The sequence below is a fragment of the Rhopilema esculentum genome, chromosome 20 (assembly GCF_057945365.1).
Source record: "Rhopilema esculentum isolate cy_ngs chromosome 20, ASM5794536v1, whole genome shotgun sequence".
In the NCBI taxonomy this organism is placed as follows: Eukaryota; Metazoa; Cnidaria; class Scyphozoa; order Rhizostomeae; family Rhizostomatidae; genus Rhopilema; species Rhopilema esculentum.
In genome coordinates, this window is record NC_142834.1 from 4,521,430 (window position 1) to 4,546,910 (window position 25,481).

Here is a 25,481-nt window from a genome sequence, read left to right on the forward strand (position 1 = left end):
AAGAGGGGCAAACTGAATTCTGAAAGTTTGATTAAAATGTCTAAATTTTATACGATTTCAACAACTCTCTAGTTGGCCACCTTTGAGTATCAAGCTTTAAGTTTAACTAAGAGGGGCACACTGAATTCTGAAAGTTTGTTGGAAATGTCTAAATTTTATACGATTTCAACAACTCTCTATTTGGCCACCTTTGAGTATCAAGCTATAAGTTTAACTAAGAGGGGCACACTGTATTCTGAAAGTTTGTTGAAAATGTCTAAATTTTATACGATTTCAACAACTCTCTATTTGGCTATGTTTGAGTATCGAGCTATAAGTTAAACTAAGTAGGTCATACTGAATTTTGAAAGTTTGTTGAAAATGTCTAAATTTTATACGATTTCAACAACTCTCTAGTTGGCCACTATTGAGTATCAAGGTATCAGTTGAACTAAGAAAGGCACACTGAATTAGGAAAGTTTGTTGAAAATGTCTAATTTTGATACGATTACAACAACTCTCTATTAAGCCACCTTTAAGTATCAAGCTATAGGTTTAACTAAGAGGGGCACACTGAATTCTGAAAGTTTGTTGAAAATCTCTAATTTTTATACGATTTCAACAACTCTCTATATAGCCACCTTTGAGTATCAAGCTATATGTTTAACTAAGAGGGGCGCACTGAATCCTGAAAGTTTGTTGAAAATGTCTAAATTTTATACGATTTCAACAACTCTCTATTTGGCCACCTTTGAGTATCAAGCTATAAGTTTAACTAAGAGGGGCACACTGAATTCTGAAAGTCTGTTGGAAATGTCTAAATTTTATACGATTTCAACAACTCTCTATTTGGCCACTATTGAGTATCAAGCTATAAGTTTAACTAAGAGGGGCACACTGAATTCTGAAAGTTTGTTGGAAATGTCTAAATTTTATACGATTTCAACAACTCTCTTTTTGGCCACTATTGAGTATCAAGCTAAAAGTTTAACTAAGAGGGGCACACTGAATTCTGAAAGTTTGTTGGAAATGTCTAAATTTTATACGATTTTAACAACTCTCTATTTGGCCACTATTGAGTATCAAGCTATAAGTTTAACTAAGAGGGGCACACTGAATTCTGAAAGTTTGTTGGAAATGTGTAAATTTTATACGATTTCAACAACTCTCTATTTGGCCACCTTTGAGTATCAAGCTATAAGTTTAACTAAGAGGGGCACACTGAATTCTGAAAGTCTGTTGGAAATGTCTAAATTTTATACGATTTCAACAACTCTCTATTTGGCCACTATTGAGTATCAAGCTATAAGTTTAACTAAGAGGGGCACACTGAATTCTGAAAGTTTGTTGGAAATGTCCAAATTTTATACGATTTCAACAACTCTCTATATGGCCACCTTTGAGTATCAAGCTATAAGTATAACTAAAGGGGGCACACTGAATTCTGAAAGTTTGTTGGAAATGTCTAAATTTTATACGATTTCAACAACTCTCTATTTGGCCACCTTTGAGTATCAAGCTATAAGTTTAACTAAGAGGGGCACACTCAATTCTGAAAGTTTGTTGGAAATGTCTAAATTTTATACGATTTCAACAACTCTCTATTTGGCCACCATTGAGTATCAAGCTATAAATATAACTAAGAGGGGCACACTGAATTCTGAAAGTTTGTTGGAAATGTCTAAATTTTATACGATTTCAACAACTCTCTATTTGGCCACCTTTGAGTATCAAGCTATAAGTTTAACTAAGAGGGGCACACTCAATTCTGAAAGTTTGTTGGAAATGTCTAAATTTTATACGATTTCAACAACTCTCTATTTGGCCACCATTGAGTATCAAGCTATAAATATAACTAAGAGGGGCACACTGAATTCTGAAAGTTTGTTGGAAATGTCTAAATTTTATACGATTTCAACAACTCTCTATTTGGCCACCTTTGAGTATCAAGCTATAAGTTTAACTAAGAGGGGCACACTCAATTCTGAAAGTTTGTTGGAAATGTCTAAATTTTATACGATTTCAACAACTCTCTATTTGGCCACTATTGAGTATCAAGCTATAAATATAACTAAAGGGGGCACACTGAATTCTGAAAGTTTGTTGAAAATATCTATATTTTATACGATTTCAACAACTCTCTATTTGGCCACCATTGAGTATCAAGCTATAAATATAACTAAGAGGGGCACACTGAATTCTGAAAGTTTGTTGGAAATGTCTAAATTTTATACGATTTCAACAACTCTCTATTTGGCCACTATTGAGTATCAAGCTATAAGTATAACTAAAGGGGGCACACTGAATTCTGAAAGTTTGTTGGAAATGTCTAAATTTTATACGATTTCAACAACTCTCTATTTGGCCACCATTGAGTATCAAGCTATAAATATAACTAAGAGGGGCACACTGAATTCTGAAAGTTTGTTGGAAATGTCTAAATTTTTTACGATTTCAACAACTCTCTATTTGGCCACCTTTGAGTATCAAGCTATAAGTTTAACTAAGAGGGGCACACTGAATTCTGAAAGTTTGTTGGAAATGTCTAAATTTTATACGATTTCAACAACTCTCTAGTTGGCCACCTTTGAGTATCAAGCTATAAGTTTAACTAAGAGGGGCACACTGAATTCTGAAAGTTTGTTGAAAATGTCTAAATTTTATACGATTTCAACAACTCTCTATTTGGCCACCTTTGAGTATCAAGCTATAAGTATAACTAAAGGGGGCACACTGAATTCTGAAAGTTTGTTGGAAATGTCTAAATTTTATACGATTTCAACAACTCTCTATTTGGCCACCTTTGAGTATCAAGCTATAAGTTTAACTAAGAGGGGCACACTGAATTCTGAAAGTTTGTTGAAAATGTCTAAATTTTATACGATTTCAACAACTCTCTATTTGGCCACCTTTGAGTATCAAGCTATAAGTATAACTAAAGGGGGCACACTGAATTCTGAAAGTTTGTTGGAAATGTCTAAATTTTATACGATTTCAACAACTCTCTTTTTGGCCACCTTTGAGTATCAAGCTATAAGTATAACTAAAGGGGGCACACTGAATTCTGAAAGTTTGTTGGAAATGTCTAAATTTTATACGATTTCAACAACTCTCTATTTGGCCACCTTTGAGTATCAAGCTATAAGTTTAACTAAGAGGGGCACACTCAATTCTGAAAGTTTGTTGGAAATGTCTAAATTTTATACGATTTCAACAACTCTCTATTTGGCCACCTTTGAGTATCAAGCTATAAGTTTAACTAAGAGGGGCACACTCAATTCTGAAAGTTTGTTGGAAATGTCTAAATTTTATACGATTTCAACAACTCTCTATTTGGCCACCTTTGAGTATCAAGCTATAAGTATAACTAAGAGGGGCAAACTGAATTCTGAAAGTTTGATTAAAATGTCTAAATTTTATACGATTTCAACAACTCTCTAGTTGGCCACCTTTGAGTATCAAGCTTTAAGTTTAACTAAGAGGGGCACACTGAATTCTGAAAGTTTGTTGGAAATGTCTAAATTTTATACGATTTCAACAACTCTCTATTTGGCCACCATTGAGTATCAAGCTATAAATATAACTAAGAGGGGCAAACTGAATTCTGAAAGTTTGATTAAAATGTCTAAATTTTATACGATTTCAACAACTCTCTAGTTGGCCACCTTTGAGTATCAAGCTTTAAGTTTAACTAAGAGGGGCACACTGAATTCTGAAAGTTTGTTGGAAATGTCTAAATTTTATACGATTTCAACAACTCTCTATTTGGCCACCTTTGAGTATCAAGCTATAAGTTTAACTAAGAGGGGCACACTGTATTCTGAAAGTTTGTTGGAAATGTCTAAATTTTATACGATTTCAACAACTCTCTATTTGGCCACCTTTGAGTATCAAGCTATAAGTTTAACTAAGAGGGGCACACTCAATTCTGAAAGTTTGTTGGAAATGTCTAAATTTTATACGATTTCAACAACTCTCTATTTGGCCACCATTGAGTATCAAGCTATAAATATAACTAAGAGGGGCAAACTGAATTCTGAAAGTTTGATTAAAATGTCTAAATTTTATACGATTTCAACAACTCTCTAGTTGGCCACCTTTGAGTATCAAGCTTTAAGTTTAACTAAGAGGGGCACACTGAATTCTGAAAGTTTGTTGGAAATGTCTAAATTTTATACGATTTCAACAACTCTCTATTTGGCCACCTTTGAGTATCAAGCTATAAGTTTAACTAAGAGGGGCACACTCAATTCTGAAAGTTTGTTGGAAATGTCTAAATTATCTACGATTTCAACAACTCTCTAGTTGGCCACCTTTGAGTATCAAGCTATAAGTTTAACTAAGAGGGGCACACTGGATTCTGAAAGTTTGTTGAAATTGTCTAAATTTTATACGATTTCAACAACTCTCTATTTGGCAACCATTGAGTATCAAGCTATAAGTTTAACTAAGAGGGGCACACTGGATTCTGAAAGTTTGTTGAAAATACCTAATTTTTATACGATTTCAAGAACTCTCTATTTGGCAACCATTGAGTATCAAGCTATAAGTTTAACTAAGAGGGGCACACTGGATTCTGAAAGTTTGTTGAAAATGTCTAAATTTTATACGATTTCAACAACTCTCTAGTTGGCCACCTTTGAGTATCAAGCTTTAAGTTTAACTAAGAGGGGCACACTGAATTCTGAAAGTTTGTTGAAAATGTCTAAATTTTATACGATTTCAACAACTCTCTTTTTGGCAACCATTGAGTATCAAGCTATAAATATAACTAAGAGGGGCACACTGAATTCTGAAAGTTTGTTGAAAATGTCTAAATTATCTACGATTTCAACAACTCTCTATTTGGCCACCTTTAAGTATCAAGCTATAAGTTTAACTAAGAGGGGCACACTGAGTTCTGAAAGTTTGTTGAAAATGTCTAAATTTTATACGATTTCAACAACTCTCTATTTGGCCACCTTTAAGTATCAAGCTATAAGTTTAACTAAGAGGGGCACACTGAGTTCTGAAAGTTTGTTGAAAATGTCTAAATTTTATACGATTTCAACAACTCTCTTTTTGGCAACCATTGAGTATCAAGCTATAAATATAACTAAGAGGGGCACACTGAGTTCTGAAAGTTTGTTGAAAATGTCTAAATTATCTACGATTTCAACAACTGTCTATTTGGCCACCTTTAAGTATCAAGCTATAAGTTTAACTAAGAGGGGCACACTGAGTTCTGAAAGTTTGTTGAAAATGTCTACATTTTATACGATTTCAACAACTCTCTATTTGGCCACCTTAAAGTATCAAGCTATAAGTTTAACTAAGAGGGGCACACTGAGTTCTGAAAGTTTGTTGAAAATGTCTAAATTTTATACGATTTCAACAACTCTCTTTTTGGCCACTATTGAGTATCAAGCTATAAATATAACTAAGAGGGGCACACTGAATTCTGAAAGTTTGTTCAAAATGTCTAAATTATCTACGATTTCAACAACTCTCTATTTGGCCACCTTTAAGTATCAAGCTATAAGTTTAACTAAGAGGGGCACACTGAGTTCTGAAAGTTTGTTGAAAATGTCTAAATTTTATACGATTTCAACAACTCTCTATTTGGCCACCTTTAAGTATCAAGCTATAAGTTTAACTAAGAGGGGCACACTGAGTTCTGAAAGTTTGTTGAAAATGTCTAAATTTTATACGATTTCAACAACTCTCTATTTGGCCACCATTGAGTATCAAGCTATAAATATAACTAAGAGGGGCAAACTGAATTCTGAAAGTTTGATTAAAATGTCTAGATTTTATACGATTTCAACAACTCTCTAGTTGGCCACCTTTGAGTATCAAGCTTTAAGTTTAACTAAGAGGGGCACACTGAATTCTGAAAGTTTGTTGGAAATGTCTAAATTTTATACGATTTCAACAACTCTCTATTTGGCCACCTTTGAGTATCAAGCTATAAGTTTAACTAAGAGGGGCACACTGTATTCTGAAAGTTTGTTGGAAATGTCTAAATTTTATACGATTTCAACAACTCTCTATTTGGCCACCTTTGAGTATCAAGCTATAAGTATAACTAAAGGGGGCACACTGAATTCTGAAAGTTTGTTGAAAATGTCTAAATTTTTTACGATTTCAACAACTCTCTATTTGGCCACCTTTGAGTATCAAGCTATAAGTTTAACTAAGAGGGGCACACTGTATTCTGAAAGTTTGTTGGAAATGTCTAAATTTTATACGATTTCAACAACTCTCTATTTGGCCACCTTTGAGTATCAAGCTATAAGTTTAACTAAGAGGGGCACACTGTATTCTGAAAGTTTGTTGGAAATGTCTAAATTTTATACGATTTCAACAACTCTCTATTTGGCCACCTTTGAGTATCAAGCTATAAGTATAACTAAAGGGGGCACACTGAATTCTGAAAGTTTGTTGGAAATGTCTAAATTTTATACGATTTCAACAACTCTCTAGTGGGCCACCTTTGAGTATCAAGCTATAAGTTTAACTAAGAGGGGCACACTGTATTCTGAAAGTTTGTTGGAAATGTCTAAATTTTATACGATTTCAACAACTCTCTATTTGGCCACCTTTGAGTATCAAGCTATAAGTTTAACTAAGAGGGGCACACTGTATTCTGAAAGTTTGTTGGAAATGTCTAAATTTTATACGATTTCAACAACTCTCTAGTGGGCCACCTTTGAGTATCAAGCTATAAGTTTAACTAAGAGGGGCACACTGAGTTCTGAAAGTTTGTTGAAAATGTCTAAATTATCTACGATTTCAACAACTCTCTAGTTGGCCACCTTTGAGTATCAAGCTATAAGTTTAACTAAGAGGGGCACACTGGATTCTGAAAGTTTGTTGAAAATGTCTAAATTTTATACGATTTCAACAACTCTCTATTTGGCAACCATTGAGTATCAAGCTATAAGTTTAACTAAGAGGGGCACACTGGATTCTGAAAGTTTGTTGAAAATGTCTAATTTTTATACGATTTCAAGAACTCTCTATTTGGCAACCATTGAGTATCAAGCTATAAGTTTAACTAAGAGGGGCACACTGGATTCTGAAAGTTTGTTGAAAATGTCTAAATTTTATACGATTTCAACAACTCTCTAGTTGGCCACATTTGAGTATCAAGCTTTAAGTTTAACTAAGAGGGGCACACTGAATTCTGAAAGTTTGTTGAAAATGTCTAAATTTTATACGATTTCAACAACTCTCTATTTGGCCACCTTTAAGTATCAAGCTATAAGTTTAACTAAGAGGGGCACACTGAGTTCTGAAAGTTTGTTGAAAATGTCTAAATTTTATACGATTTCAACAACTCTCTTTTTGGCAACCATTGAGTATCAAGCTATAAATATAACTAAGAGGGGCACACTGAGTTCTGAAAGTTTGTTGAAAATGTCTAAATTATCTACGATTTCAACAACTCTCTATTTGGCCACCTTTAAGTATCAAGCTATAAGTTTAACTAAGAGGGGCACACTGAGTTCTGAAAGTTTGTTGAAAATGTCTACATTTTATACGATTTCAACAACTCTCTATTTGGCCACCTTAAAGTATCAAGCTATAAGTTTAACTAAGAGGGGCACACTGAGTTCTGAAAGTTTGTTGAAAATGTCTAAATTTTATACGATTTCAACAACTCTCTTTTTGGCCACTATTGAGTATCAAGCTATAAATATAACTAAGAGGGGCACACTGAATTCTGAAAGTTTGTTGAAAATGTCTAAATTATCTACGATTTCAACAACTCTCTATTTGGCCACCTTTAAGTATCAAGCTATAAGTTTAACTAAGAGGGAAACACTGAGTTCTGAAAGTTTGTTGAAAATGTCTAAATTTTATACGATTTCAACAACTCTCTATTTGGCCACCTTTAAGTATCAAGCTATAAGTTTAACTAAGAGGGGCACACTGAGTTCTGAAAGTTTGTTGAAAATGTCTAAATTTTATACGATTTCAACAACTCTCTTTTTGGCAACCATTGAGTATCAAGCTATAAATATAACTAAGAGGGGCACACTGAGTTCTGAAAGTTTGTTGAAAATGTCTAAATTATCTACGATTTCAACAACTCTCTATTTGGCCACCTTTGAGTATCAAGCTATAAGTTTAACTAAGAGGGGCACACTGAGTTCTGAAAGTTTGTTGAAAATGTCTAAATTTTATACGATTTCAACAACTCTCTATTTGGCCACCTTTGAGTATCAAGCTATAAGTTTAACTAAGAGGGGCACACTGAATTCTGAAAGTTTGTTGAAAATGTGTAAACTTTATACGATTTCACCAACTCTCTAGTTGGCCACTATTGAGTATCAAGCTATATGTTTAACTAAGAGGGGCACACTGAATTCTGAAAGTTTGTTGAAAATGTCTAAATTTTATACGATTTCAACAACTCTCTTTTTGGCCACTATTGAGTATCAAGCTAAAAGTTTAACTAAGAGGGGCACATTGAATTCTGAAAGTTTGTTGGAAATGTCTAAATTTTATACGATTTCAACAACTCTCTATTTGGCAACCATTGAGTATCAAGCTATAAGTTTAACTAAGAGGGGCACACTCAATTCTGAAAGTTTGTTGAAAATGTCTAAATTTTATACGATTTCAACAACTCTCTTTTTGGCCACTATTGAGTATCAAGCTAAAAGTTTAACTAAGAGGGGCACACTGAATTCTGAAAGTTTGTTGGAAATGTCTAAATTTTATACGATTTCAACAACTCTCTATTTGGCCACTATTGAGTATCAAGCTAAAAGTTTAACTAAGAGGGGCACACTGAATTCTGAAAGTTTGTTGGAAATGTCTAAATTTTATACGATTTCAACAACTCTCTATTTGGCCACTATTGAGTATCAAGCTATAAGTTTAACTAAGAGGGGCACACTGAATTCTGAAAGTTTGTTGGAAATGTCTAAATTTTATACGATTTCAACAACTCTCTTTTTGGCCACTATTGAGTATCAAGCTAAAAGTTTAACTAAGAGGGGCACACTGAATTCTGAAAGTTTGTTGGAAATGTCTAAATTTTATACGATTTCAACAACTCTCTATTTGGCCACTATTGAGTATCAAGCTATAAGTTTAACTAAGAGGGGCACACTGAATTCTGATAGTTTGTTGGAAATGTCTAAATTTTATACGATTTCAACAACTCTCTTTTTGGCCACTATTGAGTATCAAGCTAAAAGTTTAACTAAGAGGGGCACACTGAATTCTGAAAGTTTGTTGGAAATGTCTAAATTTTATACTATTTCAACAACTCTCTATTTGGCCACTATTGAGTATCAAGCTATAAGTTTAACTAAGAGGGGCACACTGAATTCTGAAAGTTTGTTGGAAATGTCTAAATTTTATACGATTTCAACAACTCTCTATTTGGCCACTATTGAGTATCAAGCTATAAGTTTAACTAAGAGGGGCACACTGAATTCTGAAAGTTTGTTGGAAATGTCTAAATTTTATACGATTTCAACAACTCTCTTTTTGGCCACTATTGAGTATCAAGCTAAAAGTTTAACTAAGAGGGGCACACTGAATTCTGAAAGTTTGTTGGAAATGTCTAAATTTTATACGATTTCAACAACTCTCTATTTGGCCACTATTGAGTATCAAGCTATAAGTTTAACTAAGAGGGGCACACTGAATTCTGAAAGTTTGTTGGAAATGTCTAAATTTTATACGATTTCAACAACTCTCTTTTTGGCCACTATTGAGTATCAAGCTAAAAGTTTAACTAAGAGGGGCACACTGAATTCTGAAAGTTTGTTGGAAATGTCTAAATTTTATACTATTTCAACAACTCTCTATTTGGCCACTATTGAGTATCAAGCTATAAGTTTAACTAAGAGGGGCACACTGAATTCTGAAAGTTTGTTGGAAATGTCTAAATTTTATACGATTTCAACAACTCTCTTTTTGGCCACTATTGAGTATCAAGCTAAAAGTTTAACTAAGAGGGGCACACTGAATTCTGAAAGTTTGTTGGAAATGTCTAAATTTTATACGATTTTAACAACTCTCTATTTGGCCACTATTGAGTATCAAGCTATAAGTTTAACTAAGAGGGGCACACTGAATTCTGAAAGTTTGTTGGAAATGTCTAAATTTTATACGATTTCAACAACTCTCTATTTGGCCACTATTGAGTATCAAGCTAAAAGTTTTACTAAGAGGGGCACACTGAATTCTGAAAGTTTGTTGGAAATGTCCAAATTTTATACGATTTCAACAACTCTCTATATGGCCACCTTTGAGTATCAAGCTATAAGTTTAACTAAGAGGGGCACACTGAATTCTGAAAGTTTGTTGGAAATGTCTAAATTTTATACGAGTTCAACAACTCTCTAGTTGGCCTCTATTGAGTATCAAGCTATAAGTTTAACTAAGATGGGCACACTGAATTCTGAAAGTTTGTTGAAAATGTGTAAATTTTATACGATTTCACCAACTCTATATTTGGCCACTATTGAGTATCAAGCTATAAGTTTAACTAAGAAGGGCACACTTAATTCGGAAAGTTTGTTGAAAATGTCTAAATTTTATACGGTTTCAACAACTTTCTTTTTGGCTACCTTTGAGTATCAAGCTATAAGTTTAACTAAGAGGGGCACACTGAATTCTGAAAGTTTGTTGGAAATGTCCAACTTTTATACGATTTCAACAACTCTCTATATGGCCACCTTTGAGTATCAAGCTATAAGTTTAACTAAGAGGGGCACACTGAATTCTGAAAGTTTGTTGGAAATGTCCAACTTTTATACGATTTCAACAACTCTCTATATGGCCACCTTTGAGTATCAAGCTATAAGTTTAACTAAGAGGGGCACACTGAATTCTGAAAGTTTGTTGGAAATGTCTAAATTTTATACGAGTTCAACAACTCTCTAGTTGGCCTCTATTGAGTATCAAGCTATAAGTTTAACTAAGATGGGCACACTGAATTCTGAAAGTTTGTTGAAAATGTGTAAATTTTATACGATTTCACCAACTCTATATTTGGCCACTATTGAGTATCAAGCTATAAGTTTAACTAAGATGGGCACACTGAATTCTGAAAGTTTGTTGAAATTGTCTAAATTTTATACGATTTCAACAACTCTCTTTTTGGCCACCATTGAGTATCAAGCTATAAGTTTAACTAACAGGGGCACACTGAATTCTGAAAGTTTGTTGAAAATGTCTAATTTTTATACGATTTCAACAACTCTCTATTTGGCCACCTTGGAGTATCAAGCTATAAGTTTAACTAAGAGGGGCACACTGGATTCTGAAAGTTTGTTGAAAATGTCTAAATTTTATACGGTTTCAACAACTCTCTATTTGGCAACCATTGAGTATCAAGCTATAAGTTGAACTAAGAGGGGAACACTGCATTCTGAAAGGTTGTTGAAAATGTCTAAATTTTATACGATTTCAACAACTCTCTATTTGGCAACCATTGAGTATCAAGCTATAAGTTGAACTAAGTGGGGCACACTGGATTCTGAAAGTTTGTTGAAAATGTCTAATTTTTATACGATTTCAACAACTCTCTATTTGGCAACCATTGAGTATCAAGCTATAAGTTGAACTAAGAGGGGCACACTGGATTCTGAAAGTTTGTTGCAAATGTCTAAATTTTATACGATTTCAACAACTCTCTATTTGGCAACCATTGACTATCAAGCTATAAGTTGAACTAAGAGGGGCACACTGGATTCTGAAAGTTTGTCGAAAATGTCTAATTTTTATACGTTTTCAACAACTTTCTATTTGGCAACCATTGAGTATCAAGCTATAAGTTTAACTGAGAGGGGCACACTGGATTCTGAAAGTTTGTTAAAAATGTCTAAATTTTTAACGATTTCAAGAACTCTCTTTTTGGCCACCATTGAGTATCAAGCTATAAGTTTAACTAAGAGGGGCACACTGGATTTTGAAAGATTGTTGAAAATGTCTAAATTTTATACGATTTCAACAACTCTCTATTTGGCAACCATTGAGTATCAAGCTATAAGTTTAACTAAGAGGGGCACACTGGATTCTGAAAGTTTGTTGAAAATGTCTAAATTTTATACGATTTCAACAACTCTCTATTTGGCAACCATTGAGTATCAAGCTATAAGTTGAACTAAGAGGGGCACACTGGATTCTGAAAGTTTGTTGAAAATGTCTAATTTTTATACGATTTCAACAACTCTCTATTTGGCAACCATTGAGTATCAAGCTATAAGTTGAAATAAGAGGGGCACACTGGATTCTGAAAGTTTGTTGAAAATGTCTAAATTTTATACGGTTTCAACAACTTTCTTTTTGGCTACCTTTGAGTATCAAGCTATAAGTTTAACTAAGAGGGGCACACTGAATTCTGAAAGTTTGTTGGAAATGTCCAAATTTTATACGATTTCAACAACTCTCTATATGGCCACCTTTGAGTATCAAGCTATAAGTTTAACTAAGAGGGGCACACTGAATTCTGAAAGTTTGTTGGAAATGTCTAAATTTTATACGAGTTCAACAACTCTCTAGTTGGCCTCTATTGAGTATCAAGCTATAAGTTTAACTAAGATGGGCACACTGAATTCTGAAAGTTTGTTGAAAATGTGTAAATTTTATACGATTTCACCAACTCTATATTTGGCCACTATTGAGTATCAAGCTATAAGTTTAACTAAGATGGGCACACTGAATTCTGAAAGTTTGTTGAAATTGTCTAAATTTTATACGATTTCAACAACTCTCTATTTGGCCACCTTTGAGTATTAAGCTTTCAGTTAAACTAAGAAGGGCACACTTAATTCTGAAAGTTTGTTGAGAATGACTAAATTTTATACGATTTCAACAACTCTCTGTTTGGCCACCATTGAGTATCAAGCTATAAGTTTAACTAAGAGGGGCACACTGAATTCTGAAAGTTTGTTGAAAATGTCTAAATTTTATACGATTTCAACAACTCTCTTTTTGGCCACCATTGAGTATCAAGCTATAAGTTTAACTAACAGGGGCACACTGAATTCTGAAAGTTTGTTGAAAATGTCTATTTTTTATACGATTTCAACAACTCTCTATTTGGCCACCTTGGAGTATCAAGCTATAAGTTTAACTAAGAGGGGCACACTGGATTCTGAAAGTTTGTTGAAAATGTCTAATTTTTATACGGTTTCAACAACTCTCTATTTGGCCACCATTGAGTATCAAGCTATAAGTTTAACTAACAGGGGCACACTGAATTCTGAAAGTTTGTTGAAAATGTCTAATTTTTATACGATTTCAACAACTCTCTTTTTGGCCAACATTGAGTATCAAGCTATAAGTTTAACTAACAGGGGCACACTGAATTCTGAAAGTTTGTTGAAAATGTCTAATTTTTATACGATTTCAACAACTCTCTTTTTGGCCACCATTGAGTATCAAGCTATAAGTTTAACTAACAGGGGCACACTGAATTCTGAAAGTTTGTTGAAAATGTCTAATTTTTATACGATTTCAACAACTCTCTAGTTGGCCACTATTGAGTATCAAGCTATAAGTTGAACTAAGAGGGGAACACTGCATTCTGAAAGTTTGTTGAAAATGTCTAATTTTTATACGATTTCAACAACTCTCTATTTGGCAACCATTGAGTATCAAGCTATAAGTTGAACTAAGAGGGGCACACTGGATTCTGAAAGTTTGTTGCAAATGTCTAAATTTTATACGATTTCAACAACTCTCTATTTGGCAACCATTGACTATCAAGCTATAAGTTGAACTAAGAGGGGCACACTGGATTCTGAAAGTTTGTCGAAAATGTCTAATTTTTATACGTTTTCAACAACTTTCTATTTGGCAACCATTGAGTATCAAGCTATAAGTTTAACTGAGAGGGGCACACTGGATTCTGAAAGTTTGTTGAAAATGTCTAAATTTTTAACGATTTCAACAACTCTCTTTTTGGCCACCATTGAGTATCAAGCTATAAGTTTAACTAAGAGGGGCACACTGGATTTTGAAAGATTGTTGAAAATGTCTAAATTTTATACGATTTCAACAACTCTCTATTTGGCAACCATTGAGTATCAAGCTATAAGTTTAACTAAGAGGGGCACACTGGATTCTGAAAGTTTGTTGAAAATGTCTAAATTTTATACGATTTCAACAACTCTCTATTTGGCAACCATTGAGTATCAAGCTATAAGTTGAACTAAGAGGGGCACACTGGATTCTGAAAGTTTGTTGAAAATGTCTAATTTTTATACGATTTCAACAACTCTCTATTTGGCAACCATTGAGTATCAAGCTATAAGTTGAAATAAGAGGGGCACACTGGATTCTGAAAGTTTTTTGAAAATGTCTAAATTTTATACGGTTTCAACAACTTTCTTTTTGGCTACCTTTGAGTATCAAGCTATAAGTTTAACTAAGAGGGGCACACTGAATTCTGAAAGTTTGTTGAAAATGTCTAATTTTTATACGATTTCAACAACTCTCTATTTGGCAACCATTGAGTATCAAGCTATAAGTTGAAATAAGAGGGGCACACTGGTTTCTGAAAGTTTGTTGAAAATGTCTAAATTTTATACGATTTCAACAACTCTCTTTTTGGCCACCATTGAGTATCAAGCTATAAGTTTAACTAAGAGGGGCACACTGGATTCTGAAAGTTTGTTGAAAATGTCTAAATTTTATACGATTTCAACAACTCTCTATTTGGCAACCATTGAGTATCAAGCTATAAGTTTAACTAAGAGGGGCACACTGGATTCTGAAAGTTTGTTGAAAATGTCTAATTTTTATACGGTTTCAACAACTCTCTATTTGGCAACCATTGAGTATCAAGCTATAAGTTGAACTAAGAGGGGCACACTGGATTCTGAAAGGTTGTTGAAAATGTCTAATTTTTATACGTTTTCAACAACTCTCTATTTGGCAACCATTGAGTATCAAGCTATAAGTTTAACTAAGAGGGGCACACTGGATTCTGAAAGTTTGTTGAAAATGTCTAAATTTTATACGATTCCAACAACTCTCTTTTTGGCCACCATTGAGTATCAAGCTATAAGTTTAACTAAGAGGGGCACACTGGATTCTGAAAGTTTGTTGAAAATGTCTAAATTTTATACGATTTCAACAACTCTCTATTTGGCCACCATTGAGTATCAAGCTATAAGTTTAACTAAGAGGGGCACACTGGATTCTGAAAGTTTGTTGAAAATGTCTAATTTTTATACGATTTCAACAACTCTCTATTTCGCCACCATTGAGTATCAAGTTATAAGTTGAACTAAGAGGGGCACACTGGATTCTAAAGGTTGTTGAAAATGTCTAATTTTTATACGTTTTCAACAACTCTCTATTTGGCAACCATTGAGTATCAAGCTATAAGTTTAACTAAGAGGGGCACACTGGATTCTGAATGTTTGTTGAAAATGTCTAAATTTTATACGATTTCAACAACTCTCTATTTGGCAACCATTGAGTATCAAGCTATAAGTTGAACTAAGAGGGGCACACTAGATTCTGAAAGTTTGTTGAAAATGTCTAATTTTTATACGATTTCAACAACTCTCTATTTGGCAACCATTGAGTATCAAGCTATAAGTTGAACTAAGAGGGGCACACTGGATTCTGAAAGTTTGTTGAAAATGTCTAAATTTTATACGATTTCAACAACTCTCTATTTGGCAACCATTGAGTATCAAGCTATAAGTTTAACTAAGAGGGGCACACTGGATTCTGAAAGTTTGTTGAAAATGTCTAAATTTTATACGATTTCAACAACTCTCTATTTGGCAACCATTGAGTATCAAGCTATAAGTTTAACTAAGAGGGGCACACTGGATTCTGAAAGTTTGTTGAAAATACCTAATTTTTATACGTTTTCAACAACTCTCTATTTGGCAACCATTGAGTATCAAGCTATAAGTTTAACTAAGAGGGGCACACTGGATTCTGAAAGTTTGTTGAAAATACCTAATTTTTATACGTTTTCAACAACTCTCTATTTGGCAACCATTGAGTATCAAGCTATAAGTTTAACTAAGAGGGGCACACTGGATTCTGAAAGTTTGTTGAAAATGTCTAAATTTTATACGATTTCAACAACTCTCTTTTTGGCCACCATTGAGTATCAAGCTATAAGTTTAACTAAGAGGGGCACACTGGATTCTGAAAGTTTGTTGAAAATGTCTAAATTTTATACGATTTCAACAACTCTCTATTTGGCAACCATTGAGTATCAAGCTATAAGTTTAACTAAGAGGGGCACACTGGATTCTGAAAGTTTGTTGAAAATGTCTAATTTTTATACGATTTCAACAACTCTCTATTTGGCAACCATTGAGTATCAAGCTATAAGTTTAACTAAGAGGGGCACACTGGATTCTGAAAGTTTGTTGAAAATGTCTAATTTTTATACGATTTCAACAAATCTCTATTTGGCAACCATTGAGTATCAAGCTATAAGTTTAACTAAGAGGGGCACACTGGATTCTGAAAGTTTGTTGAAAATGTCTAAATTTTATACGGTTTCAACAACTTTCTTTTTGGCTACCTTTGAGTATCAAGCTATAAGTTTAACTAAGAGGGGCACACTGAATTCTGAAAGTTTGTTGAAAATGTCTAATTTTTATACGATTTCAACAACTCTCTATTTGGCAACCATTGAGTATCAAGCTATAAGTTGAAATAAGAGGGGCACACTGGTTTCTGAAAGTTTGTTGAAAATGTCTAAATTTTATACGATTTCAACAACTCTCTTTTTGGCCACCATTGAGTATCAAGCTATAAGTTTAACTAAGAGGGGCACACTGGATTCTGAAAGTTTGTTGAAAATGTCTAAATTTTATACGATTTCAACAACTCTCTATTTGGCAACCATTGAGTATCAAGCTATAAGTTTAACTAAGAGGGGCACACTGGATTCTGAAAGTTTGTTGAAAATGTCTAATTTTTATACGGTTTCAACAACTCTCTATTTGGCAACCATTGAGTATCAAGCTATAAGTTGAACTAAGAGGGGCACACTGGATTCTGAAAGGTTGTTGAAAATGTCTAATTTTTATACGTTTTCAACAACTCTCTATTTGGCAACCATTGAGTATCAAGCTATAAGTTTAACTAAGAGGGGCACACTGGATTCTGAAAGTTTGTTGAAAATGTCTAAATTTTATACGATTCCAACAACTCTCTTTTTGGCCACCATTGAGTATCAAGCTATAAGTTTAACTAAGAGGGGCACACTGGATTCTGAAAGTTTGTTGAAAATGTCTAAATTTTATACGATTTCAACAACTCTCTATTTGGCCACCATTGAGTATCAAGCTATAAGTTTAACTAAGAGGGGCACACTGGATTCTGAAAGTTTGTTGAAAATGTCTAATTTTTATACGATTTCAACAACTCTCTATTTCGCCACCATTGAGTATCAAGTTATAAGTTGAACTAAGAGGGGCACACTGGATTCTAAAGGTTGTTGAAAATGTCTAATTTTTATACGTTTTCAACAACTCTCTATTTGGCAACCATTGAGTATCAAGCTATAAGTTTAACTAAGAGGGGCACACTGGATTCTGAATGTTTGTTGAAAATGTCTAAATTTTATACGATTTCAACAACTCTCTATTTGGCAACCATTGAGTATCAAGCTATAAGTTGAACTAAGAGGGGCACACTAGATTCTGAAAGTTTGTTGAAAATGTCTAATTTTTATACGATTTCAACAACTCTCTATTTGGCAACCATTGAGTATCAAGCTATAAGTTGAACTAAGAGGGGCACACTGGATTCTGAAAGTTTGTTGAAAATGTCTAAATTTTATACGATTTCAACAACTCTCTATTTGGCAACCATTGAGTATCAAGCTATAAGTTTAACTAAGAGGGGCACACTGGATTCTGAAAGTTTGTTGAAAATGTCTAAATTTTATACGATTTCAACAACTCTCTATTTGGCAACCATTGAGTATCAAGCTATAAGTTTAACTAAGAGGGGCACACTGGATTCTGAAAGTTTGTTGAAAATACCTAATTTTTATACGTTTTCAACAACTCTCTATTTGGCAACCATTGAGTATCAAGCTATAAGTTTAACTAAGAGGGGCACACTGGATTCTGAAAGTTTGTTGAAAATACCTAATTTTTATACGTTTTCAACAACTCTCTATTTGGCAACCATTGAGTATCAAGCTATAAGTTTAACTAAGAGGGGCACACTGGATTCTGAAAGTTTGTTGAAAATGTCTAAATTTTATACGATTTCAACAACTCTCTTTTTGGCCACCATTGAGTATCAAGCTATAAGTTTAACTAAGAGGGGCACACTGGATTCTGAAAGTTTGTTGAAAATGTCTAAATTTTATACGATTTCAACAACTCTCTATTTGGCAACCATTGAGTATCAAGCTATAAGTTTAACTAAGAGGGGCACACTGGATTCTGAAAGTTTGTTGAAAATGTCTAATTTTTATACGATTTCAACAACTCTCTATTTGGCAACCATTGAGTATCAAGCTATAAGTTTAACTAAGAGGGGCACACTGGATTCTGAAAGTTTGTTGAAAATGTCTAATTTTTATACGATTTCAACAAATCTCTATTTGGCAACCATTGAGTATCAAGCTATAAGTTTAACTAAGAGGGGCACACTGGATTCTGAAAGTTTGTTGAAAATGTCTAAATTTTATACGGTTTCAACAACTCTCTATTTGGCAACCATTGAGTATCAAGCTATAAGTTGAACTAAGAGGGGCACACTGGATTCTGAAAGGTTGTTGAAAATGTCTAATTTTTATACGTTTTCAACAACTCTCTATTTGGCAACCATTGATTATCAAGCTATAAGTTTAACTAAAAGGGGCACACTGGATTCTGAAAGTTTGTTGAAAATATCTAAATTTTATACGATTCTAACAACTCTTTTTTTGGCCACCATTGAGTATCAAGCTATAAGTTTAACTAAGAGGGGCACACTGGATTCTGAAAGTTTGTTGAAAATGTCTAAATTTTATACGATTTCAACAACTCTCTATTTGGCAACCATTGAGTATCAAGCTATAAGTTGAACTAAGAGGGGCACACTAGATTCTGAAAGTTTGTTGAAAATGTCTAATTTTTATACGATTTCAACAACTCTCTATTTGGCAACCATTGAGTATCAAGCTATAAGTTTAACTAATGGGGGCACACTGGATTCTGAAAGTTTGTTGAAAATGTCTAAATTTTATACGATTTCAACAACTCTCTATTTGGCAACCATTGAGTATCAAGCTATAAGTTTAACTAAGAGGGGCACACTGGATTCTGAAAGTTTGTTGAAAATGTCTAATTTTTATACGATTTCAAGAACTCTCTATTTGGCAACCATTGAGTATCAAGCTATAAGTTTAACTAAGAGGGGCACACTGGATTCTGAAAGTTTGTTGAAAATGTCTAATTTTTATACGATTTCAACAAATCTCTATTTGGCAACCATTGAGTATCAAGCTATAAGTTTAACTAAGAGGGGCACACTGGATTCTGAAAGTTTGTTGAAAATGTCTAAATTTTATACGGTTTCAACAACTCTCTATTTGGCAACCATTGAGTATCAAGCTATAAGTTGAACTAAGAGGGGCACACTGGATTCTGAAAGGTTGTTGAAAATGTCTAATTTTTATACGTTTTCAACAACTCTCTATTTGGCAACCATTGAGTATCAAGCTATAAGTTGAACTAAGAGGGGCACACTGGATTCTGAAAGGTTGTTGAAAATGTCTAATTTTTATACGTTTTCAACAACTTTCTATTTGGCAACCGTTGAGTATCAAGCTATAAGTTTAACTAAGAGGGGCACACTGGATTCTGGAAGTTTGTTGAAAATGTCTAATTTTTATACGATTTCAACAAATCTCTATTTGGCAACCATTGAGTATCAAGCTATAAGTTTAACTAAGAGGGGCACACTGGATTCTGAAAGTTTGTTGAAAATGTCTAAATTTTATACGGTTTCAACAACTCTCTATTTGGCAACCATTGAGTATCAAGCTATAAGTTGAACTAAGAGGGGCACACTGGATTCTGAAAGGTTGTTGAAAATGTCTATATTTTATACGTTTTCAACAACTCTCTATTTGGCAACCATTGAGTATCAAGCTATAAGTTTAACTAAGAAGGGCACACTGGATTCTGAAAGTTTGTTGAAAATGTCTAAATTTTATACGATTCCAACAACTCTCTTTTTGGCCACCATTGAGTATCAAGCTATAAGTTTAACTAAGAGGGGCACACTGGATTCTGAAAGTTTGTTGAAAATGTCTAAATTTAATACGATTTCAACAACTCTCTTTTTGGCCACCATTGAGTATCAAGCTATAAGTTTAACTAAGAGGGGCACACTGGATTCTGAAAGTTTGTTGAAAATGTCTAATTTTTATACGATTTCAACAACTCTCTATTTGGCAACCATTGAGTATCAAGCTCTAAGTTTAACTAAAAGGGGCACACTGGATTCTGAAAGTTTGTTGAAAATGTCTAATTTTTATACGATTTCAACAACTCTCTATTTGGCAACCATTGAGTATCAAGCTATAAGTTTAACTAAGAGGGGCACACTGGATTCTGAAAGTTTGTTGAAAATGTCTAATTTTTATACGATTTCAACAACTCTCTATTTGGCAACCATTGAGTATCAAGCTATAAGTATAACTAAGAGGGGCACACTGGATTCTGAAAGTTTGTTGAAAATGTCTAAATTTTATACGATTTCAACAACTCTCTATTTGGCTATGTTTGAGAATTGAGCTTTAAGTTGAACTAAGAAGGTCACACTGAATTCGGAAAGTTTGTTAAATTTGAACTGTTTGTTAATTGATTATTGACAAAAAGGAAGTATCTTAACACAAAATCTTTGACTTTGCAAGTTATACTGGCCTGGATATACTTCAATGTTGCCGTAAGGCTTTTCCATTCAAATCAAATGGTTACTGTTCATGTCCATAAAGGGTGACTTTCAGTAGCTCTTTTTTGAAAGATTTAATATACCATGAGTCAATAATATCGCATGAACAATGTTGAGAAGATCACGTCTATTTAAATCATAAGTATTGCAGAGCAGAAAATGGTGCTCCGTGTCCTCAACACTATCATTTGTTGGGCATAAAGGGTTCAAAGAATCCCTAAAATTATCTTTGAATTGATGAAAATTTAGCTTACTGAGTCCAACCCGTATCTGTGTTAGGACGGATAAGTCTTTTGGATCATAAATACGATAGACCGGCTTTGGGGCTGGGCGGTTAATTGACAGTAAATTTTTCATGAAAAGATTCACAGAGCTGGATAGTCTAATTTCAGGGTCGAGCCTTCCCCATTCCAATAAGCAGTTTAGATAGAAGCTTGATTTGAAACCTAGCGTTATTGCACGTATTTGCCCATTTGTAGCACGTCTGCAAAGATCATAGCAGGCCTCTTGTAGATGAGGATGTATATATATATATAACAAAATGTATATTTCTACTAAGTCTATAAATTTATTCATATTATTTTGGGTATCAGACTGTTGAATTCGTTAGCAAAAGACTGCCATAACAAATCATCTCAACCTATAAATTCTATATTGCAAATAGGTGCTGTTGAATAAGAATTGGGGAAACAAGGATTCATTGGCTTTATGCCCCTTTTTCAGACCTTTAAGCTATACCCTCGTATTTATGAACAACTTCTCTTTTATAACGTATGGAGGACATTTAAAAATGGAGTAAATCTTTATATTTATGCCATATGGTTGAAAATATATAGTGCTCTATACTGACCGGGTGTTTTGGAGAAGTAGTTTAAACCCCACGGCAATTTTGGTCCAGTTTAATTTCTAGGGCGCTGGACGTTCGCCCCGACTCAGTTGCCCCATTGGCGAAAACAGCCAACACCACGAGAAGGCGGGGATGAGCTGCAGAGGAGAGGCTATATGTTGCGCTAGGCATTTCTCACTGTTTACTGTGAGACCTATATCACTCTGCCTTGAAGGCCAAAAAAAGGTTCCTCGTCGGGGGCTAGCCAACGAAGGTATCCCTTTGTCTCCTAGGAATACCCTCTATCTGACAAGCGTTGTGTGCAACGTCAATAGACGGAGACCGGCACCACAAGTCAGAGTACAGGCTAGCCCCCACCATATCCCTTTGTCTCCTTCGGGATACCATTCTGACAGTGTTGTGTGCGACGTCAATAGACGGAGACCGGCACCACTTATCAGAAGGAGGAACTGAAGGCTCATTGGCGCCATTCAGTTTTATATGTGGCAGAGGGATTGTTTGAAACTAACCAATAAAAATGAACGATATTAAAATAACAATATGGGATCCTGTCAATCATGCTGGCTTGTTGTTCTTATCAACCAATCATATCATTGTAAAGAGGGTGAGGCAAGAATGCTTTGCCATGAAAGACCGCCAAAACAGAGACCTTCGAAAAGCCCGCCAAATTTCGTTGAACAGAGTCCCGCCATGATATTTTGAAGATTTATTTTCTGTGAAATCCTTGGTTTACTCAGTGATTCTGTAAACTCTTACCAATAAACGGAAAATGAGGTAAAGAACGTTTATTCTCTTCTTGGACATTGATTTATTTATCTCTTTAAAGGTGAAATTTGAATTCCTGATCTATCTGCTTCTTGTTGTCGCTAAACACAAAGCTTGTGTTGTAATCAAACATGGCCAAAAATTTAAGGCGATGCATTGAAGCCCCCCGGTAGAAGGGCAGGGTTGCAGCTTATACAGTTGCTTCGCTTTTGTATTTGTAAATATCACTTTCACCCCAATGCCATATGTATCCAGCAATAAAGAACAGCCTAAAGCAATTCGCGATAACAAAGTTTCGCGAAATTAGAACCATAATTAGGTATTATTGTTTCGTATTATGAAAGTCTAGTATAAAACAGATTTGAAACTTATAGAAAGACTACGATGGATAACAGTTTGTAAATCAGATTGTTTTACTGATTGACTGTTGCACGAATACCCTAAACATGGAACCAAGCAATGTTTTGAATTTTATTTGGCCTTTGTATCTTATTGATCATAATTAAATTTCCAAGATAAAGATTTTTAAATAGAATGCCTTGTAAAATATCTATTCTAAGGACGGCCAGAATATGCATCTAATATTGAAAACATTGACAAGATCCTAGGCAATTATCGCTAGCTGTTCTTAATAATTATGACCCAAGGACACATTAAAGGCACTTATCTTTAGTGGCACCTGTTTTTAGGGGTACTCTAACAAAAACTCTATAAGTATAAAAAGCTCGTTTAAGGGACAACATAACAAAGTTTCCATTGAGATTAAAAAGGCTATTTCTGTAAGCCTAGCTTGAACGATGTAGATAGCACTTTCTAGCTTCGTGGTAGGCATTGCCACCACCTAGATTATCTATAGAGCTTTTGGAGGCCCTGTTGTAAAACGTGCGAGTTCGAGATTGTAAAGATCAAATTGTTATTGATGCTCTGCATGGTTATGGCCAAATTTTGGGTCAGGTTCATCGACTGGTCAACTATTCGAGTAGCTAACCTAATGTACGTATCCTAAGGCAGAATTGTTTATTTGCAAATAAAGATCAAATTGAATCGTCATGCAATAGATGATTATTGAATCGTCATGCAATAGATGTTCTTTTGATGGCTAGAATATACCACAGGCGGTTCCAAGGAGAGTATAGGGGGGGGGGAGGTAAAACTTAAATTTGAAACTGGTGACACGATTTATTTTTTCCTCTGAATTTTTAATGTTCCCCGATTTTAGAGTTTAAACAGAATCCAGTTTCGAAGTTTCGTAACAATTATATTTCCTCCACATCCAATGTCTTTTTTACCTATAATTTGAGGCCCCACTGATCTCAAAACAGTGTGCGGATTTCAAGCTGCAGCCTCGTTTCCGGTATAAATATGTCGAATGAAAATGGCGGTCGTCCACATGGATCAACAACCAATTAAAACATTATTTCAAGGTAAGGAAAACAAAATATTATCACGGTTTTGTTTGAAAAAGCTTTCTATAAAAAGCAGTTCTTTTTCAGATGAAGGTTTAAAAAACCCCTAGCTTTATTTGTATGAGCCAGCAAAGAACGAAAAGCAAGGCTCAGTCTCTGTAATGTGGGGCAAATGCATTCGCTAGATCATTTCAGTGTGGCTAACTTTGCGTGCGGAAACTTGAATTTTCACACAAAATTTTGATTTTCAAAATTGTTCTGTAGGAGGCACCTTAGAATGTGCTTAAAGAATGGCCATTAAAAGTATCTATTATAGACACCCGCACCAGTTCAATAGGGATCATAGATGAGGCTTTTCCCAGAAAACTTCCTCTGAAACAATGTCATTCAGAAAACCACGAGATTTCTTGTCCTAGGGGTCTGCATAACTTTGGCACATAGCACATTGAATAAAAATTTAATTGCACAATTTATGCAACCAGTGGGCTTCAAATGATTTCATGATCTTCTTTGCTTTACATTCATCAAAAGCACTTTTAACGGTGTTCAGAATGTATTTTCACGCATTTAAAGGGTTTTCAAGCGAAAAAGAATTTTTATAAAGTTTTTGGATTCTTGAACTTTTTTGAAACGTCTGTGGTCACAGATATTTTTGAAAAATTACTCATGTTCTTCTTTCGAAATATGATCTAGAAATTCATCAAAAAAATTTCTAATGGTTTTGATAATGTATTTTTACACATTTCAAGATTTCTCAAATGACAATAAAATTTTGCAAAATTTTTGGATTCTTTTTATTTTTCTAAACAGGTCAGCAGTCACAGCTATATTTAAAAATGTTTGTGCTTCTTTATTTGAAAATATTTAATAGAAAACTCCCAAGAAGTGCTGTTAAGAACATATCATGAGGCTAATTCGGTTGTTTGGAGTGAAAGTTTTACCTTTATCAAACATTGCAATATCTTTAATCTTCTTGCAGGTCATAGTTTTTTAATGTTGATGAATTTTTTTTTTCAGACATCACTTGGAAGATAACACAAATGTCTTGAGAAAGCTAAATGGAGGTATTTTTTAGTTTTTTCTTACTTTAAGACCATGAACTTTATTTAGAAGTTTTTCAAATGTTTGAAGCTCTTTCACAAATTCACTGTCAGAAACATTTTCAAATGACTTGGTGCTTTGTTCCAAATTTTTCCTAGCAGTTTATCAAGAGCACTTCTAATGGTGTTTGGAATGTATTTTAACTCATTTCAAGGTGTTTGAAGTGAAACATTTTTTGTCACAGATTCTATGAAAAATTTCTTAGTTCCTTTTTCAAAATATTGTTTTTTTTATTTTGGTATCCGTCATTCCATTGGCTAACAATTTCATTCAATGAATTCAAACTATTTTTTTAGTTACATTCAAAATTGGATTCTAGGTAATAAATTGTACGCTTTCATCCAAGGATTTTAAAATCGTTATGAATTATACACTTGGTTAATGTTATCTTTTTGTTGAAGCAATCAGAGAATTTTTAGTAGTTTTTTTATTTTGGTAGCTGTCATTCTAGATTTAGGACACTTAGCTACCAATTTCTTTAAGAG

General features: G+C 34.0%; 1 protein-coding gene across 2 annotated transcripts in view; it reads left to right on the plus strand.

The window, feature by feature from the left end:
- LOC135696566 (uncharacterized) overlaps positions 1-25,481 on the plus strand; it is a 173,096-nt gene that overhangs the window by 63,328 nt on the left and 84,287 nt on the right. Inside the window, exons 1-3 of one of the 2 annotated variants that reach the window (XM_089114300.1) lie at positions 21,799-22,498; positions 23,791-23,913; positions 24,913-24,959. The exons of the other annotated variant lie outside the window; for it this stretch is intronic. Coding sequence (XP_088970426.1) covers positions 24,954-24,959 — 6 coding nt within the window. The 5' untranslated portion in view covers positions 21,799-22,498; positions 23,791-23,913; positions 24,913-24,953. Of the gene's footprint in view, positions 1-21,798; positions 22,499-23,790; positions 23,914-24,912; positions 24,960-25,481 lie in introns of those variants that run through there. 2 annotated transcript variants of the gene reach the window in all.